Source organism: Phymastichus coffea, unplaced genomic scaffold (assembly GCF_024137745.1).
Source record: "Phymastichus coffea isolate CEN01 unplaced genomic scaffold, Cenicafe_Pcof_1.1 PCOF00026, whole genome shotgun sequence".
NCBI lineage: Eukaryota > Metazoa > Arthropoda > Insecta > Hymenoptera > Eulophidae > Phymastichus > Phymastichus coffea.
The window spans coordinates 1648818-1669333 of NW_026706837.1; the positions used below are offsets into that span (position 1 = coordinate 1648818).

Sequence of the window (20516 nt, forward strand, 5' to 3'; positions counted from 1 at the left end):
TATTCAGGAATTAATCGAACTCACGATAAAATTAAAGAGAAATATTGCTGGGAAAATCTAAAGAAAGACATACAAAAAAGAATTTCAATGTGCCAGAAATGTCAAAGAAACAAATTTAAACGTAAACCAACGAGACCAATTCTGACTGACATACCTTTCTAACTGTTCGATAAAGTAGCCATGGATATAATGGGACCATTCGAGATTACAAAAAATAATAATCGATACATACTTACAATTCAAGACCAACTCTCAAAATTTATCACTCTAACAGCGTTAAAAGACCAAACCGCTGAAACATTAGGCGAAGCTTTTATAAAAAGGTTCATTTGCATTTTCGGAACACCAAAAGTAGTATTAACAGATAAAGCTCAGAACTTTAAAAGTAAATTGCTAAAACAAATAGCAAAAAGATTTCAATTCGAAAAAATTGAAACAACATCATTTTCCCCACAATCCAATGGCTCTGCCGAGACAGCAAATCATTCTCTCTGTGAATATATAAAAACCATTCACATTGAAAAAATATGAATGGGATGAACTCTTAGAACTAGCACAATTTAATTATACCAGCATTCACACTAATCATAACTTTACGCCGCATGAACTTGTTTTTGCCTTTCCAGCCAAAGTACCATCCAGCGTACCTCTAAAAAAATCTGAACAATTACCAACCTTTAATGGATATTTAGAGAGCTTAAAAAAAAATATGAACGAACTAGTTTACATGGCTAGGGAAAATGTGATAATATCAAAACAAAAATCAAAACAATACTATGACCGATTTATAAATCCTATAGAATTCAAAATTGGAGACAAAGTCTGGTTCATGAAAGAACCAAGCCTGGAAAAATTAGAAAAAAATAAATATTTAGGACCTTTTGAAATATTAAAAATAATAGAAAAGGGCAGTGTTGTAATTAACGACAACAGAAAACCAAAAACAATTGATGCAAATAAATTAAGTTTAGTTAAACAAATAGATTAATATTTTTTTTATTCTAAAAACACAATGGAACGACATTCATCAGTTATATTAATACTAATCACTCTCCTTCAAACAAGCAAAGGACTCATCAGGTTCAATTGCGGCTGAACAAATCCGGCTATCATAACATACTCCCTTGTGGACGCTGGAGAATATGGTCTCCACGAAACAAAAATAAATGCAACACAATCTACATCTACATCTAAAATAGTAATACAACGTACAGTTTTCCATTGCGGCATGTTTAGCCATTTATATCCAACAGAAAACGCACTCCAAGAATAAATCTACGATATATCACACGATGATTGTAATAACATCCACCAAACGGGTATTTTCAAATACGATAATGTACATATTATAGCTGGATTAAAAATTAACTCTACAAAAATCTCAGGATTAGATTTAGCAGGAAATGGTGTGGGAAAATCTCATTCATGAGCGACCTATGCCGACAATTTCGAAACATGAAGTAACGTTTTCGTACAGGGTCTTATAAAAATAACGCTTTGGGAGAGTTACGCAGCGGTTAGGTTAGAAAGTGACAAAATAAGGTTAAATTTCGGAACATAATGCAAATTTTCAGGCCAACATTGTATTGATATGGAAAAAGGTTACACTTTCTGGCCGCTATTACCACACGAAGACTGTTTTATAACCTAATACGAAGTTTTATATAGGGGTCCGGTCATTAAAATAACCTCGCCCAATCAAGAAACAATATTTAGCATAAGTACAAAAGAAGTATCTTTTGCATTGTCAACTATAGGAAATACAAGTTTTTGTAATAGATTTTTGACAAAAACCGAATACCCAAAACTTCTTATATACGAAAGATCGGAACTCAATTTTCTATTCGACAATGAATTTTTATATTCAGACAAAGCAACGGATACTTAATTACGATTTATTCACGTATTTTAATAGTAAATTCGTGTACGTAGAGAAAAATATTAGATCAGAAACCAAAAACCTTTATCTAGATATTTTAAAACAAAAATATGAATTGGAAAGGAAGATCCTATACAATTCCCTATCCATTGCATCCATCGCACCTGACGAATTTACATATAACCTCATGGAGAAGCCTAGCTACATAGCTCGGGTGGCAGGGGAAGCTGTACATATCATACAATGTACGCCTACATCTTATTGAAGATGGGAACAGAGATAAATTGTAATACAATCATTCCTCAATACTACAAAATTGGAAACCAATGGATAAGTCTCACACCAATACCAAAGAAAGCATCCAACACAGTCCTGACATTGAAATCAAACACTACAACAACATGGCAACCGACAGAATTAGAATCATTAGCAACTAGTTGCATTTATTCCCAAGAAGATCTGCAACAATTAGAAAACCATATACTCTTTCCCATGGAGAAAGCAGCACTCCTCAACGTGATTGCAAGAGGTATGCGAGGTGACGAAAGCATATAAGGAGGATTGATATTAAACTTGATATTTACAGAAAAATCTCTGACCGACCTAGCAGAAAGCACCTGGAATAATGTCGTCAACAAACTTACTAAATTCGGCTCTATAAGTTCCGCCATTATAATGAGTGTTATCATATTTCAGTTTTTTTTTGCTATTACTTAAATTGTCTATTACATTGTTATGAATATCATTAGCTAAATTGGTGTTTATATCATTTGTAACGGGGTGTTCATTTAATGCGCGTATTACGTCGGGCACAGGTTGCGGGTTCGCGTGTGTATATGCGTAAATGAGTGCGAGCTGCGCGAACGTTGCCGCTACGTCACACAATTGCGCAGACTTCAGCGGCGCTCGATGAACTTTTAGAAGATTACCCACACGTGCAATCTCGAGCGCCTTCACTGCGGCAATCCTCCCACTGCAACCTTACCTCGGGCGTAGTCTTAGACGCTCGTCTCCGGGCGAAGTCTCCGTTATTTGTCACCACTACTTTATTCTGTAGGCTCAGCCTCGCTCGGAGGTATTTGAGATATAATTCGGCTAGCTGAAAATGGGCGTGAAAGCACAAAGTCGTTTTGTCTGCATGAATGTACCGATGTGGGAAAGGGATTCGAATATTGAATCAGTTAATGATTTTATCACATACATAATTTACTTATCTCTAAGGTGTCCTTTATTATTCATCATCCGTATATAAGTTTTGGGCCTGCATTGCTACCGCGATTTGCCACACGTGGCATATACCGGCGCCGCCATCTTATTCGCTGCCGAACATGAGTCACGCTTACTCACTTTCGCTATGCAATACGCGCGATCACCTTTTATTGTTTCGCGAAACTATTAACGCGAAGCAGGCCAGTTTACCTTATAATAACGATTCTTAATTATGCCGATGCTCAGATAGTCTCGCTTTGTATTCCGGTCTCATTGGAGAAGTTGCCGATGTCGATTCGAGCGTTCGCCGCATCCCTTGTGCGCGTCCTCTCAGTATGCCCTTTTCTTCTCTCAGCTATTGTCCCTCACAAAACAGCTGCACACTTTTAAAACGTGAGGTCATATTCGTACTCCGTAACGACCACAACCGTCTACCGCGAGTAGCTATCCTAGACTCTATTCTTTTCGCTATCTCTATCTCACTCTTCCCGCGCAGGGCGCCCCCTCAACTCATGTTCGATAGGTGCTGCCCCTCGCGGGCAGTCATCCTGATGAGGTGAGAAATCAGATATAACGTTTATCGTTACATATTGTAATTAATGAAATTTTTTTTTATTTAATAAATGAAATATCAATTATATTTATTTATTAACCAAAGTATTGTACAATCCATGTGTTATACTATTCTGTTATTCACATTTGCCCGAAAGATTAGCCGACAAACTATTTATTAAAGGAGGGAGTCCAAAAACTGTGTTACTTTGTTAGGGATCGAAAGAGTTTCTTGCACGTGCGGAACAGATAAGGAGGAAAACAGGTAAATTCAAAGAATAGAGTTGCGATCTATTTCATAACTATATTCTTATCGACAATACTAAATTAATTACAATATCGTTCATCGTCCGACCGGCGACAGACCGCCGTTATAATATGTATGTCGCTGCGATTCGAATTGTCGCGTTATCAGAGAGTTTTATAGAAGGACCGCGAAAACTCTCGGCGACGACGAGCACGAATGTTCTTTAACACCGTAAACCTGCGCTGCACTTTATTCTAAATTTTAAAAACATGGAATAAAGAAAAAATAGTCCGATTAATGCAAATCAAATGTTTGACCTCCATATTCAAGGTGAAACTTTGACATTTTTGAAAAAAATGGTATTTCGTATTTAGTAAACCCTTTACTAATATTTTTCAAAAATTAAAGATGTTTGTGAATAGCTCTCATCACGTGCAATAAGAATATATATTTCAACATTTTATTCATCAAGATTCGGCTGAGATATGAGAGGTCAAAGTATCACACTCATCAACAATAGTTTCAACCAAAAGTAGCATTAGCTTCCGACAAAGTAAGTATCCGAATTAGACAAACTGAATGCATATTGTTACATATTTTCCTTCGCTGAATAAGAATCTCGTGTTAGAAATGCCTGACAACCTACTATTTTCTTTACAAAATTGATAAATCCCTTTATTATAACAGGAAATATCAACATAAGAAAAATTCAAAGATATATTAAACAATTTTAACTGTCAAATCAACTTCTCTTCATTAAATTAGACGGATATAGAAACATAAGTTGTAACGGGGTGGTTATCCTACAAAATGAGAAATTTATTAAAGCACAAACTCCCACGATGCAGAGCTAACCGCCGCTCCGTTAAACACGTATAGTCATACGTGTATTCGCCTTTACGTTTGATGACTTGGTTTCAGTGTATTCTTTCCAACCGAGTTGAACTTACCTTAAGTCACTTGACTTGTGACACTCGATCTATCTTCAGTATAAATGACTTAATGCCTAATCCGCCTAATCCCCTAGATAAAATCAGATTAATAGGAAACGAAATGACGTAAACGGTGAATAAAATTAACAAAGTTTAATTAATAAAAACTACATTCTTTTATGGGCCGAAAGACTAACGCACGCGAATAGGATTTACAATTATTAATTATAATTCGGTGAAAGAGAGAGAGAGAGAGAGAGAGAGAAATTCGAAAATTGCCGCGAAATCTAACGCTCGGCTGGAATACAAAATTTTACGCTCGCGGTTAACAAAATACTTTCGAAAGTATTTTGTCTTGCAATAATAAAGATAGGTGCACCTACCCTGCGGTGCAATAACGGTGGTCAGCCGTAATTGTTGAAGCGAAATTCAAAGATGCTCCTCGGATCAGCTGTACTGCCTCACACTCAAATCTGCGGCTGCTTTTGCTGCTGCTGCTATAAATGCTGCTGCTGCTATAAATGCTGCTGCAGTGATGATCCCTATTTGCACTCGCACGTATTTTACAGTCCGAGGAAAACTTTCAACAAATAATGGCGAAACACAAGGCTAAATTAATCACGGCGGTACTATCGCGAAAGCAGCTGAAGTTTAACTGAATATTTAAACCCTCGCGCGCCCCCTCTCTCTCTCTTAGTCGTTCGAACTAACATCGAGAGTGCACGAATTGCGAACGGATCGACTAATCGAATCGACTACCGTTGCAAAGTTCATATGTTCACTGCCGTTCACCTACTTTGGGTCCTCGCCGCAAAATTAGTTAAAACTTTGAATATGGAGGTCAAAAATTTGATTTGCTTTAATCGGACTATTTTTCCTTTATTCCAAATTATATAAGCTTTAAAATGTCGCTCACTTTATGTCACTATCATTTTTTGTATCGCGAGATACTTCATTTTTTAAAAGTTTAGAAGTGCGCTATGGTTCCGGCGGAAGACCGCCGAGCCTCTGCTATTGCACCGTTGATTGCCGGCGCCATCGTTTCAAACAAGAGAGAGAAAAGAGCAAACAAACCGTTCGATAGGATTTAGCTACAATAACAACAAAGAGGCATCTGCTTGCAACAATCACTGTACCTTTTCACTGAGTCCCAAAGTTCTTAAATTATTTGCAAGCACCAGATACGCACTTGCATCAATATTAGGAGCACAGGCTCCTTTTGTAACTCGCACCGAAACGATTATATTGACGGAGGACCATTAGTCTTGACGTATGCGTCTACTAATAGGAGCAGTGGTCAACTAACTTTGTTAGCAACTCTCTCCTCCTACCATACTTCTCCTTGCAAGAATACGGCGTCAGATTCTATGCCTGCCCGAATACGCTTACCATGCTAAGTCTCTCTCTCTCTCGCTATAACTATGGTTGTTTTCTTCTGCTGCGCTGATTATCGCCGCTACCTTGCTGTAAACATAAAGCCGAGCATGTATGGCGATAATCTTGCACACAGCTCAACGATGGCTTGGCAGCGCCGCAGAATTAGAGGAGGAGGAGAAAACGAACTACTCAAAACTGTGACACTCATCACACACTTAAGTAAATTTTACAATACATTGTACAATGAATATATAATACACTGCCTCTCGAGTAAAATTGCTTGAACTTGGAAGTTTCATATTTTTGGTCAGAATCAACGTTCAGAGACGAGCGGGAGCGCATTTAAAAGCTCTTTTCAAGAGCTTTTGAATATTATGCATCACAAAATTTATGAAATCGGTTTTCTAATTTTTTCAATCGAATATCCATCAATGAAAATTCCGAAATTTTCAATCTATTTTTGATAACTTGCCAATTCTAGAGAAAAAATCCCACGAAAATTTTGAGCACAGCATTTTCTTCCTTTCTCCAAACCCTATCCAAATAACTCATTAAAAAATTTTGTCCATCAAATATGACCCTTGTATGAGAAATTTTCTTGAAAATTGACACGTTTCTTCAACTTTTTATAACTTTGTAAATAAACATCCTAGAAAAAAGTGTACACGAAAGAAAATGTTTCTTTTTTCATGTAGAATTCTGTAGAATTTTTTTCAGATTAAAAAAAAAAATTATTTTTATCCATCTTTCTATAGTCGGTCAAAAAAAAAAGTAAAATATTCATCTGCAACGTGAAATTGTCTTGTTGTAAAATAAAAATTGTAGATTTTAAAAACTTGTTGTTCCCATTTTTTTTCCTCACAAGAACATTGTTTTTCAATTATTTTTCATCGCTGTTTTTATAGTCGGTGCAAAAACAAATATATATTGTACAGGAAACGATAGCGAGTATACGTGTGTGTGTTCACACGCAGTAATCACAGGCTTATTTAGTAGGTACCCAACACGCGTATAGTCAGATGTTTACAAATAAAGTTATATATGAACGCTCACCATATGAAATGTGGTATCTTCTTAAATATTTCTGTGTCTACGATTATGAGCAAACTAGTCGATCGCGAGCGTTTCAAGTGTGAACAACTGGTTGTGTAATGTGTAGTGAATATGGCAAAATCGAAAAATTTGTCCGTGCGTGAACGTAATAAGATCATTGCCCTTCATGAACTACAAATGAGTAGTCACGCTATTTCAAAGCAGTTGAAAATAGACAGGCGCACAGTGGCTTATAATATTAAAAAGTTCTGTACATCTGGAAGTGTCGAAAATAGGCAACGCAAACCAAGAAGAAAAACTACTCCCAAAGAAGATGACTACATTTGTCGAACAAGTTTGCGCAATCGAAAAGCCACTACCTCTGAACTTACCGCAGATGTCGACAAACATTTAGAAAAACCTGTGAGTGTGAGTACGGTAAAGAGACGTTTGCGAGAGAAAGGACTTTTTGGTCGAGTTGCCGTTAAGAAGCCACTTCTACGATGTGTAAATAAAAAGAAACGCTTACAGTGGGCAAAAAGTCATAAAAATTGGACTATTTCTGATTGGAAAAATGTTCTGTGGTCTGACGAGTCAAAATTTGTAATTTTTGGAAGTAGAAGGACAGTGTATGTAAGAAGACGGGTTGGTGAGAAATATAATAGTGATTGTTTAGTTCCAAATGTGAAGCATGGTGGTGGTTTAGTTACAGTATGGGGTTGTTTTGCTTGATCAAAATTAGGTGATATTGTGAAAATTGATGGAATCTTAAAGAAAGAAAGTTACAAAAACATTCTACAAAGGCACGCTGTAACATCAGGAATTCGACTAGTGGGAGCACAATATGTGTTTCAGCAAGATAACGATTCAAAACATACATCCAAATTATGTAAAAATTATCTTTCAAATTTAGACAAGAAAAAAAAATTGAAAGTTATGCAATGGCCAGCCCAGTCGCCTGATTTGAATCTCATTGAACTGCTATGGGAAGAGCTCGATCGAGCAGTGAGAAAATCTTGCTCAAGCTCTGCAACTAATTTATGGGAAATTTTACAAAGAGAATGGAACAATCTCCAAGAAACCACATTGGACAAACTAGTCGCAAGGATGCCAAGAATATGCAAAGCTGTTATCAAGCATAAAGGAGGGCACTTTGATAAAAAAAGGTTTAATTTGTGTGATACAAGTTCTAATTATCGCAAGTTTATGTTTGTTAATTACAAAGTCACTATTGTTACGTGTTATTGTTATAAGACGGTGCATTAATTTATTCTTATTTTATTTATTTCGAATGATATTTACCAAAAAATTTGGTTCATCGTCCTATCGCATTTGGTTACTTTTGTCTATTTTTTGTTATCTATTTTTTGTTGTCTATTTCTATGTTATGACATTCTACAATAGCAGATAATCTTCAAGTTTTAGGCTCAATGAAACTTATTTAAAGTTATTATTTCAAATAAATAACTTTCCAGATGAAGCATGTATTTTCATTTAAATCATGACATATCATTATTATTGTTATTGAAAAACTGTTCTTGTGAGAAAAAAAAATGGGAATAGCAAGTTTTTGAAATCTACAATTTTTATTTTACAAGAAGACAATTTCACGTTGCAGATGAATATTTTACTTTTTTTTTTTTTGACCGACTATAGAAAGATGGATAAAAAAAATTTTTTTTTTAATCTGAAAAAAATTCTACAGAATTCTACATGAAAAAAGAAACATTTTCTTTCATGTAAACTTTTTTCTAGGATTTTTATTTACAAAGTTATAAAAAGTTGAAAAAACGTGTCAATTTTCAAGAAAATTTCTCATACAATGGTCATATTTGATGGAAAAAATATTTTGACGAGTGATTTGGATAGGGTTTGGAAAAAGGAAGAAAATGCTGTACTCAAAAATTTTGTGGGATTTTTTCCCTAGAATTGGCATGTTATCATGGATAGACTGAAAATTTCGGAATTTTCATTGATGAATATTCGATTGAAAAAATTAGAAATCCGATTTCATAAATTTTGCGATGCATACTATTCGAAAGCTCTTGAAAAGAGCTTCCAAATGCGCTTCCGTTCGTCTCTGTACGTTGATTCTGACCAAAAATATGAAACTTCCAAGTTCAAGCAATTTTGCTCGAGCGGGGGTAAAAGTGACTGACCGGCAGTGTACATAACCCGGCAGACGAATAAATTTTTGTATTAACCTAAGTTTAAATTGCACTTTTGATAAATAACTATTTTTGACTTCTGATGTGCATCATTCTTGCAGTATTATATCCAGTTGAAACTGCATATCTAACCAAGCTGTATATGTTTCTTTTCATGAATTTGAGTCTAACTGGACATGAAAACCAACCACAAAAATTACTTTGTAATGGGGATAACATTCTGTTGTGTTGCCGTTTTGAAACACATTAACCACTTGATGTAAACATTATTTCATGTCCTATTACATCATTATGTTTAGGTTGTCGTTTTCTTAAGTAAAGCGAGGTGATGAAAATTTGTTTCTCTTTACCACTTCTATTGAAATATATTATTGCTTTATTGTTCCCAAGATAATTACATCTCCATATATTATTCTATAGCTGTTTATTTGTAGTATTGATATTCCTGGGGCACTCTATACTTTGAAAATGCGTTGAAAATGCTTTGAAATTATTGTATTTTGGTACTACGATTACCGAAAATCGTAAGACTCGCGCGAGGTTAACGAGCGGCTAAGCGAGAGGAGCCGCGTTCGGTTCGCGAGAGAGAGAGAGCGCGTAAGGGGCAATGACCGGGAGGGGAGGCTCCGACCGGTAGTATGACTGTGCTACTCAGTCCGTTCATATCGTGCGCCTAACCTATCACCGAGCCCTTCGAAGTTTTCGCGTGTTTTGCCATTGACATTGCGAACCTGAGTGCGTGGGTGGGTGTGCTAGCAGCAGTAGCAGAAGTAGCAGTAGCAGCGACTGCAGTAGCAGCAACAGCAACAGCAGCAATAGCAGCAACATCAGTGGCAACAACAACAACAGCAGCAACAGCAATTGAAGCGGTGCAGCAAGCAGCGGATCGGTCTATTAACGGCGTGTTAGTCGGATACGGTTGGCCACCGTATCCTCATCGATATTGCGGTAGGTGCACCTTCTCCCCCTTTTCAATTGTTAATATAATTAGCGTGCGAATCCGTGCAGCGAGCGCGAAGTAATCATTTGTTGCGTGCGAGCAGGTAGTTCGCGGTAATCGCGGTTTTTTTCTCTCTCTCTCAATTTGCGTGTGTTGTCATTCACGCGTGCGTGCGTTAGACTCTCGGCAGATTCCCCGTGTCATTGATTTAATTGAATAAATCAATCATTATTTTCATTTAAACGAGTTTCCGTTATTGTGTTTTTTCCTTTGTCCGGAGGTCGCGCCAGTGTTTACGTTCGATTCGAATTCACCGGTTGCGTAGCACGAACCGTGCGAATTCCGATAGACGCGAGTCGACTACTTAGGTTCCGGCGGCGGCCGCACGAGCGCTACTAGCAAGGGGCGACAGCGCCGCCAAGCGGTGAGTTGGGGGAACCCAACTCGGAACAGTGAAGAGACTCTGCGCAGGCGCACTCCGAGGCAAGGTAGGTTACTGTGCTTTGAGCACATAGATAACAAGGCTTCGTCTAGTTATAATAAGGGCAATTTTAGAGATTATCGACTGAACGACAGCCTGTTACATACTTTATTTAACTTGGTAAATAGAGTTTCAATAGGTTTATAATATTCTTTATTCATATTTTTCAATTCATAATTTTAGTTTGATGCTCTTATAAAATGTATATGTTAATTTCAATAGTTTTGGGATTTAAGAAATAGTTGTCATCTTCATAAGTTTTCAGGCTTTTTTCTTGTTTGTCTGTATTTTTGTACTTCAGTGATTCAATTATTGGGTTATTGGGTTATTATAGTATTAGCTATATCTGTGATTAAATTTAAGTTAAACCTGTGTTTCAACATTTTTAGAAATTGTAATTAAAGATTCTAATATATTTTGTTTTGTAGTAATGGTCACAGTATACATTTGTACAAACAGTGTGTCCCATTTTAATTGATCCACTGGAAAATTTCGGAAAGTTGACGTCATACAAAAAAATTGTTCAGGTATATGTTGTTCAGAACAATAGGGGCCATCTGACTGTGAAAATAGTTTTGATCTTGAGAATGATTTTCAAGGTCATTTGAAGGACAAAGTGATTTTTTCAAATGGAAACTCCTAGTTTTGACACTGGATTTGATACTTATCAACTTGATAATTATTAATTTTCGATAACCGATTTTGCTGTCACTCAAAAATTATGAATTAATAACACAGATCAACAAAATATAACTTTCTTTTTAGAACCTAAGTAAGACATATCATTTCTTATAGATTTTTTGGCGCTGAATCCAAATCTGTCCACAGAATTGCTCTAGCATTCTGTATAAATATCCTAACCAAAATGTTCAAAAATCGACGTTTTAGTCTATATTTGAGGTTATGCAGTATCTCCATATTTTTTGTTCACAAAAAACTACAAACAGCATCTTAAAGTAAAAGTCTTACCCTTTCAAATGCCGTTGAGTTTGCTTAAATAGCTCATTTTTTTTGGGATAATTAATTTTCAAATGTTCTAAATGAATGAAATCTTCCTCTTAAAATCTATAGTATGCTTAATATTTCGTTGTCGAACTTTGATACTAAATAATCGCTACGAGACGGAATTGCGGACGCGGATAAAAAACCTCATTTACAGATTCAAGATTTTTTTTTGATAAAGAATCAACTTTATGAAAAAATTTTAAAGAATAAAATGATATTAAAATATGCCAAGAAATACGTGAGAATCTTTTGGAAGCATTTTGAGTAAATTTTTAATTTTGCAAAAATTGGATATTTATAAAAACAAAAAATTTCCTCGTAATTCTCCCAAAATATTCAGGTGTTATCTTCGATCAATTCTAAGAACTTTTTATCTCTTGGCACTTTTCCGATAAGTTGATAATTTCTGAGTAAAAAATTCGTGTATTATATGGGAAATTTTTGCGGTTCGGATGCCATTTTGAAAATTCTAGCGCGAAAAATTGAGTTCTGAACCATGAATTCTTACAATTCAGGTATTTATTCCATTGGTTGAAAAGGTTCTAGGTCAGTTCTTAATGCTAAAGATTTCGAAAATTGGATTTCAAAAAAAAAAAATAGTTGAAAATCCCTATTTTTTTGTTTGAACGCAAGTTTTTCGTAAATAATGAAGGTTAAGATCAATTTTGTGTATATCATGAGGAAGGGCTTACTTTAACCCTTAACTGCTATGTGGGGTAGATTTACCCCAGACAATTTTTAGCAATAAATAAAATTTCTTTTTTTTTTCAACAATTTTTTTCAGTGTGTGTAACATTAAAAATTGTTAACCTGAATATTTTTTTTATAGTAAAAGGTTTGAAATATACTAGAAAAAATTTTCATAGGAAAATATTTAAATTTTTCTGATTTATTCGATGTTTTTCGGGCTGGGGTAGATTTACCTCACCGAGCAGTTACGTGGCCAAAATGAGGTGTGCAGTGAAGGGTTAAGCTTTCGAAATATGTCCCTCTTAAATCTTTTGAATGCTTACTAAATTAGATATAACGTTCCAAACACTAGTGTCTCGCGAGTGGCGTTTTCGGCGGAAACGGGTTAATGTGTGGGTATGGAATTGTGAACGGATAGGTCCCTTCTTTTTCCATGCCAATGTGGATAGAAGTAATCTTTTACAGTTGCTTAGAGACCATCTTCTAGTACTTCTTGAAGGAATAGATTTAAATACTAGGTTGAGAATGTGGTTATACTAGATAGAGCTGCTCCGCACTTTTCTTTAATAGTTCAAGAATTTCTCAATGAATATTACCGTAACAGATGGATAGGACTACCTTTCATCGATTTTGTGAGAAAAAGACGAAATTCTCGCAATAAGTGGCAATTTCAATTAGCGAATCTAAATCAGGTTGCTAGAGAAATCACGGAAGGCTCGAGATTCCACTCAAATCGCAAGGCCCGCAGACACTGCGACAAAAAAACGCGGCAGACTACTTTGCAAAGAATTGAAAAATTTAGGACTCACGTTACTTAATGGCAGAAATTACTCCGATCCAGAGGGCAACGAAAACTTCTTCAATGACAACGGCTCAAGTATTATCGACCTGCTCTGAACAAATATTCATGGTCTGCAAGTTTTATCGAATTTCTCCATTCTCGGTATAGGTCAATCAAGTTTACCTGAAAAGTCGACAAAAAAGAAAAATTTTGCAAAAAATTAAAAGATTTTTGCTTATCTAACTCTCAAAATGTTAACGCTATCAATGAAAATATCACGAGTGACATCAGATCTATTTCGGAGCTACTTGGTATGGGAACTTGCTCGAAAAATTAGTTACTCCGCTAACTAGAGAGAAACCATGGTATAATATAATGAATGTCATCGAGTTTAGATTAACAGCAAGAGGAATCGTAGAAAATGGTGCAAAACAATCCCTTCACTTAAAACCTTCTACATTGCCTCCAAAAAGCGATACATCAATATTTATAAGAAAAAGAGGAAAGAATTTATTTTCAAACAGCAAGTAGATCTTGCAAATTCAACAGTCAAAATATCTAACAGATTCTGGTCAATAGTTAAAAAACTCAAAATTCACAATAGTCTCGCCTGTCCTATACCCGCACAAATCTTGGAAGATTTTACAGCAAGACTACTCCGCAAGATTTCTTAATACTTCGCTATTCTACGACTGCAGAAATCTTTTTATCGATTTCAACTTCACCCACAGAGAAGTACTTAATGTCATCAAAGGCTTAATATCTAACAAGGCTCCTGGACCTTACGGAATTCTATATTTATTCTATAAAAACCTACCGGAAACTAAAAAATTGAGTAGATATAGTCGATTTTATTAAAACGTTTTTTATAACTGCCGCGCTTTACGCCTAATTATATTACTCGCTTAGAAACCGGTACCATTTCTCTAGAATCTAAAGTCTCTTTATTAACATTGCAGTACTGGATAAAAATTCTCAGTTACGAACCCTCAAGATACCTAAAAATGTACACCAGACTGAAGGAACTACTCAAAACATCTCCAGACAAAACAAAACTCAACTAGATTTTGCAACTCTCTCTACTTCTTGGAAAAGCTGGCTATGATTACTTGCTACAATGCAAGGATGCAAAAACAATTGAACTTGCATTATCGAATGTTGTTGTCAGCTTGAGCATATTAAGTTTCGAAAAGGACATAAAAAGAGCCATTAGCTCTAACTTTTGCCCACGCTACAAATATCTACAAGATTTTTACTCTCTTTAATGTGAACCGTACCTTTTGCTGCCCTTACCTATGCCCTATAACAGACTGCTAGCTGGTTGCAAATTATCAGGCTCCCTGAATCTATCTCTATACTTAAAAAGTGAATTGTATAGAATAAATATTAACGAAATATGCTCATCTTGTCACATTATTGCGAAAGAAACACTCTATCACTTACTAAGTAAATGTGTAATCTATAATTCTTTGTGCCATAAATATTTCAAAGAAGCGTATTTATTCTCAACGTTTCAAAATTTAATGACGTTTCAGCTTTTTTTATTTTCTTTCCGGTGTCTTAAAATTAAAAGCTCTCAGTATAAGCTAATAAGATAACTACGACTGGTTCCGGTCAGCCAAATGTGCATATTTAGTCCTCATATTGTATACACCTAGTCTGTAATTAAAATTAAAAAGCGCCCTCAATACTCAACTATTTGTAATAGGTCTTTACCCAAAAATAAGAAACTAAATAAATAATTAAATAATTAAATAATAATAATTAAATAATAATAATGATGAAAATCAATTTCTATAATACTATGCTTTATTTTTATGATGTTGAAGATGTAACATCTGAATTTTTAGGGTGTTGAATATTTTGAGCGATATCCATTTAGTTTAATATTCCATTTATCGTTTATCAATACGAGTCAATTCCGCGTATATTATTTATTGATGTCTCTGTATAAGTATTATAGTCTGCCCATTGCGTCTATCGATAACCAGCGCTTAGTATGTAATACGACTGAACGTATTTAATAACGACGATGCTTTAGACGCCTTGGCAAAAGATTATAGAATATGCAGTTTTCGATTTTAATGAAGCTCTTCTACCACTGTCTGAATTTTAGTTACAAATTCTTAGTTTGCATTCCACTAATCGTTAATTTTTATTATAAAGCTGTTTTTCCAAAAGACATAATCAACATTTACAGTGTTTAGTGCATGTCCGAAATAATGCAACCTTTTAATGAGATTTATTAATACAAGCTAGTTATGCATACTCTGTGTGTGTGTGTGTGTGTATGCGTGTATGTATGAATAACCGAAACAAATAATCTTTACTGCCCTTAAATCTCAATTCTACCCAACTTTTCAATTTAATTTTTCAAATAAAAGTTATATTACAAATGTCGAATAAAATTTTTCTTGTTCTATATAGGAGGAATCACACGACTTACCGAGTCGGGATTATCTATGGTAACTTGGAAATTGTTAGGTGAAAAACGTCCAAAAAATGAAGAATTATGGTTAGAAGAATTTGAAAAATATAAAAAATTCCCAGAATTTAAGTTGTAAGTATTTCTTCATTTTATAAATGTCTTAGTTATTCATTATTATATTATATATGTTACAACTTTTCAGCTTGAATAAAAACATTACGCTTGATGATTTCAAACAAATATGGTGGATGGAATACATTCATCGAATGTGGGGTCGTTTAATTGGTGCCACGTTTATTATTCCGGCAAGTTATCTGTACCTCAAGTACTCTCTAGATACAGTATTAAAAAGGCGAATCGTCTTATTAGGAACACTAATTGCTTGTCAAGGATTTGTAGGGTGGTACATGGTAAAATCAGGATTAGAAAATAATTTTTATGATCCTGCCGATATACCACGAGTTTCGCAATATAGATTAGCCTGCCATCTTGGTCTAGCTTTTATTATTTACTCAGGATGCCTTTATAACTCTTTAAATTACCTCTTTCCTTATGAAGAAAAGTCTTTGAAACCTTCTGATTCATTATTAAAACGATTGCATTCAAATCAGTTGCACAAACTTATAAGATTTACTTATTTTAGTGGTGCTTTAATATTCTTGACAGCGATCTCAGGAGCATTTGTTGCGGGTTTAGATGCTGGTTTAATATATAATACGTTTCCCAAAATGTCTGGTAAATGGATTCCAGATGACATATTAACTACATCTCCTATTTGGAAGAATATAACAGAAAATCCTACTACAACGCAATTCAACCATAGAATAATGGTGAGTTAATATTTATTTTATGAAAAGATAAAAGTATTTCTCATAAAATGCTTTCATTATCTCTGATTATGACGAAATATTATGTTCCTAAAAAATAATATTTTAGCATTGTGTTTCCAGTAAATATTCAATAGTAAAATTTCTACGCAACAAATTATATAACTATTATACGAGGTTTGATCAAAAAGTAAGGTGAATTTTTATTTTTCTCAAAAAATATTTATTTATTCATCAATTTTTATTTTATCTCCTTCAAAGTAATCCCTCTCGGATATAATGCACTTGTGTCAACGCTTTTTCCAATCCTCAAAGCATTTCAAAAAATCATTTTTTGTGATCTTGTTTAGTTCATCCTTCGATGCCGTCTTTATCTCCTCAATCGTGGCAAAACGCCATCCTTTCATGGGCCTCTTCAGTTTTGGGAACAAAAAGAAGTCACAGGGGGCCAGATCTGGGGAATACGGTGCCTGTGGCATCATTACTGTGTTGGTTTTAGCCAAAAATTCGCACACAAGCAACGATGTGTGAGCAGGGGCGTTATCGTGATGCAAAAGCCATGAATTGTTTTTCCACAATTCTGGGCGTTTTCTTCGTATTGCTTCTCGCAAACGGCGCATAACTTCAAGATAATACTGTTTATTGACCGTACGTCCATATGGTAAGAATTCCTGATGCACCACGCCATGGTAATCGAAGAAAACAGTGAGCAAAACTTTGACATTTGATCGAACTTGGCGTGCTTTTTTCGGTCTTGGCTCATCTGGGCTCCTCCATTGGGACGATTGGACTTTGGTTTCGACGTATACCCATAACCGTATACCCATGTTTCGTCACCTGTTATAACCCTGTTGAGTAAATCTGGATCATCGTTGACGTCATTCAGTAGCTCTTGGGCGATGCTCATGCGACGTTTCTTTTGGTCGAAATTGAGCAATTTCGGAACAAACTTCGCTGACACACGTCTCATGTCTAAAACACTCGTCAAAATTGATTGGCACGAACCAAATGAGATGCCAATATCATCAGCAATTTCTCTAATGGTAATTCGACGATTTCCCAACACTATTTTCTTCACTTCTTCAACATTCTCATCAGTTGTTGATGTGCTGGGGCGTCCAGAACGAGGTTCGTCGTCGGTGTCTTCTCGGCCTTCTTGGAAGAGTTTATACCACTTGTAAACATTTTTTTGGCTTAAAGTAGACTCACCGTATGCCACTTTCAGCATTTCAAGTGTTTTGGAACATTTGATTCCATTTTTCACACAAAATTTAATGCAAACTCTTTGATCCATGTTTTTAGACAGCAGTAAATCGTGGAGCACGCAAAACACTTCTAACTTTGATGCCTCTCAGAAACAAACCAAACATACTACAAAGCTGAAATTTGGAACGTATGTTCTAGACGAGTGTACCGACATAACCAAATAAAAAAGTCGAAGATCGAACGGACGTAGCCCGCTAAATTTCAAAATTCACCTTACTTTTTGATCACACCTCGTATATATATATATATATATTAACGTCGCTCTATTTATGCTCCATCAGTGCTAATCAGCGACGGATGCTTGCAATGTGTTTGAGAACAAAGTACATGAAATATAAATATTATATCGTAATGAATTAAGTTTCGTTAACTTTTGCGTATATACATACGTAGGGACCGTGGCAAGGAGTATACCTGTTTGAACGAGAAATGGCAAAAGAAGACTGATGGAGAAATTCCATAGTCGCCAAGCAGACGTAGACTAGGACGAGGGTAAGAGCGTCACGCGAATCACGACCAGTCAATACAGTATCGACCGGAAACAAATCAATTCGCCTTGACTTTTGGGGGTTGCATAAGGGTTTGATAGGTGAAAAATTGACATGATTTCCGCAGTGGAAAAATAGCTTAGTTTTGAGCAGATGTTTATGTTTGAAAGAAAATAGAAGTAAACAGTTTCTTTGTTTTTAATTAAATTGTAGGCATTACCACTCCTGTTTCTAATGAAAATAAACTGGAAAAATTTACATGAATTCCTATTATAACCCTTTATGGTGAAAAATCTTGTTTTTAGACAGAATCGATAAAAAGAGAAAATTATTTTTAATCTACATTATCTTATATGACTCTACTTTTAACTCCTTTGTCTTTGTACCAATTTTTTGATAGAGTACTGCACACTTACTAATATAAACTTTTATAAAATTTAATACAATTTAAAAGGAACGGTTTTTAACATTTTTTATTTGTTAAAGTCTGAACAGTAATGATAATCATCAAAAAAATGTTTGAAACATAAGGACTTTTTACATCAGCCGCAACGTATAATTACAGCATTTTGGCAGCCTTCGATTTCGCATTTTGAACTACAAGAATCCCCCAAACTAAAATCAACCGGATTATCAAATTTTTCCGGTTTTCCTTTGAAATATCCGATTTTAAACCAAGAATATTTCAAAAGATTTAAATATGTTGGTGACGAAAATTGGTTATGATCCAATGACTGAAGCCGAATAATATTATTTCTCGAATGTAAATTCATATCGTAATCCATTAAAATAACGTTATCTGAAAAACGTCTAACAAAGTTTTTCCACACTCACAATCCGTATACATCTAATGGTTGGATTTTTCCTATCGTTCCAGTTGGAATTTTCATAACATTAACGATCTTATTTAGTTTCTTCAATTAGTTTTTCGCAGTGACCACTCCAAGAATCTAGCAGCAATATACTGGCAGGGCCAACATTTGGATGGAAAATGTTCTTCAACCAAATTTTTTAAAAATCTGCAATAAAAGAATTTCATCAACATTTTTCTACCAGCATTCTGTTATTTTTAAATTATATTTAATTATTACTTACCTGAAGTTAATTTTCCAGATTTAGATGCTTCTACGTATACTATGTTTTATATACTATATTTTATATACTATGTTTTATACTATAGTACATTATGAGGTTTGAACAATTTGGATTTTACAATTGGTCCAAACTGGCCAGATTGCTCCTTCAAAACTAAAAAGAGAGGTGACAAAAGTTTTCGTTCACCTGATATTAGGGATTGTATAGTATAGCTGTGTGTCGTTGATGATACCGATTGTACTGGACATTGAATCTGACTTTCGCCTTCTACCGCAAGTGTCCTTCCGGAGTGGATTTCCAATTGGAATCCACTTTGATCTGCATTATATGTATTATGAATTCCAATTTCTTAAATAGCTTTCTTCACATGGTAACAAATGTAAGAGCTTGTTTTTCTAGTTCTGCACTACTTTCGAAAGTTTTTCGGGTAACGAATTTGTTAATTTGTCTTGATACAATTCTGTGAGCAATTTTAAATCTTGATAACCAGTGTTTTGAAGCTTTGAACCTAAAATCTTCAAACTCTAGATCATTTTTTGCGTGTAATGCCCAACAACGCAAATCTTTTATCATGCGCAATAAAACCAGCGTCAATAGCAGATTTCAAATACATAATCATAAATTCGGGCAATTTTTTCTCTGTATGTACCACCTTGGTTGACTATGTGAGCCCAACGCCGAAGCTGACTGATAGAAGATACCTTTTTTAATTTACTTTTCACACTTTCAAGACTCAATTTTTTTCTTTTCCCACTTCGCCAATAATTCACTGCTCTTTCTTTATAAACAAATGATAAATCTTCTCTATCTTTTTTACACAGATGTGTTGGAAATTCTACAGGAGGAGAAAAATGATACATTATATCGTCCTCGATAATTTGTGTATCGGGATCCTTTTATTCCTCCTGGACATCTAACGTTTCTTCTGAAATTATTTCTACATGGTGAAATTCGTCCATCGAATCTATTAAAATATTTTTTGTTTTTCGCTAACTGATTTTCTTGATAAGTAGTTGGGCCATTAATCGGTAATTCCAATGTTTGAAAGTATACCAGCAATAAATTTATTACGTTTAAAGAATTGACTCTCATCCTGAATACGGCAATTGTATTAATTAC

The 20516-nt window shown here is 35.0% G+C and overlaps 1 protein-coding gene across 2 annotated transcripts in view; it reads left to right on the top strand.

The window, feature by feature from the left end:
* LOC131675572 (cytochrome c oxidase assembly protein COX15 homolog) overlaps positions 1-20516 on the top strand; it is a 187647-nt gene that overhangs the window by 105872 nt on the left and 61259 nt on the right. Inside the window, exons 3-5 of one of the 2 annotated variants that reach the window (XM_058954599.1) lie at positions 15721-15853; positions 15924-16026; positions 16365-16489. In XM_058954599.1, coding sequence (XP_058810582.1) covers positions 15721-15853; positions 15924-16026; positions 16365-16436 — 308 coding nt within the window. In that variant the 3' untranslated portion in view covers positions 16437-16489. Of the gene's footprint in view, positions 1-15720; positions 15854-15923; positions 16552-20516 lie in introns of those variants that run through there. The other variant, XM_058954598.1, reaches the window with a different exon arrangement.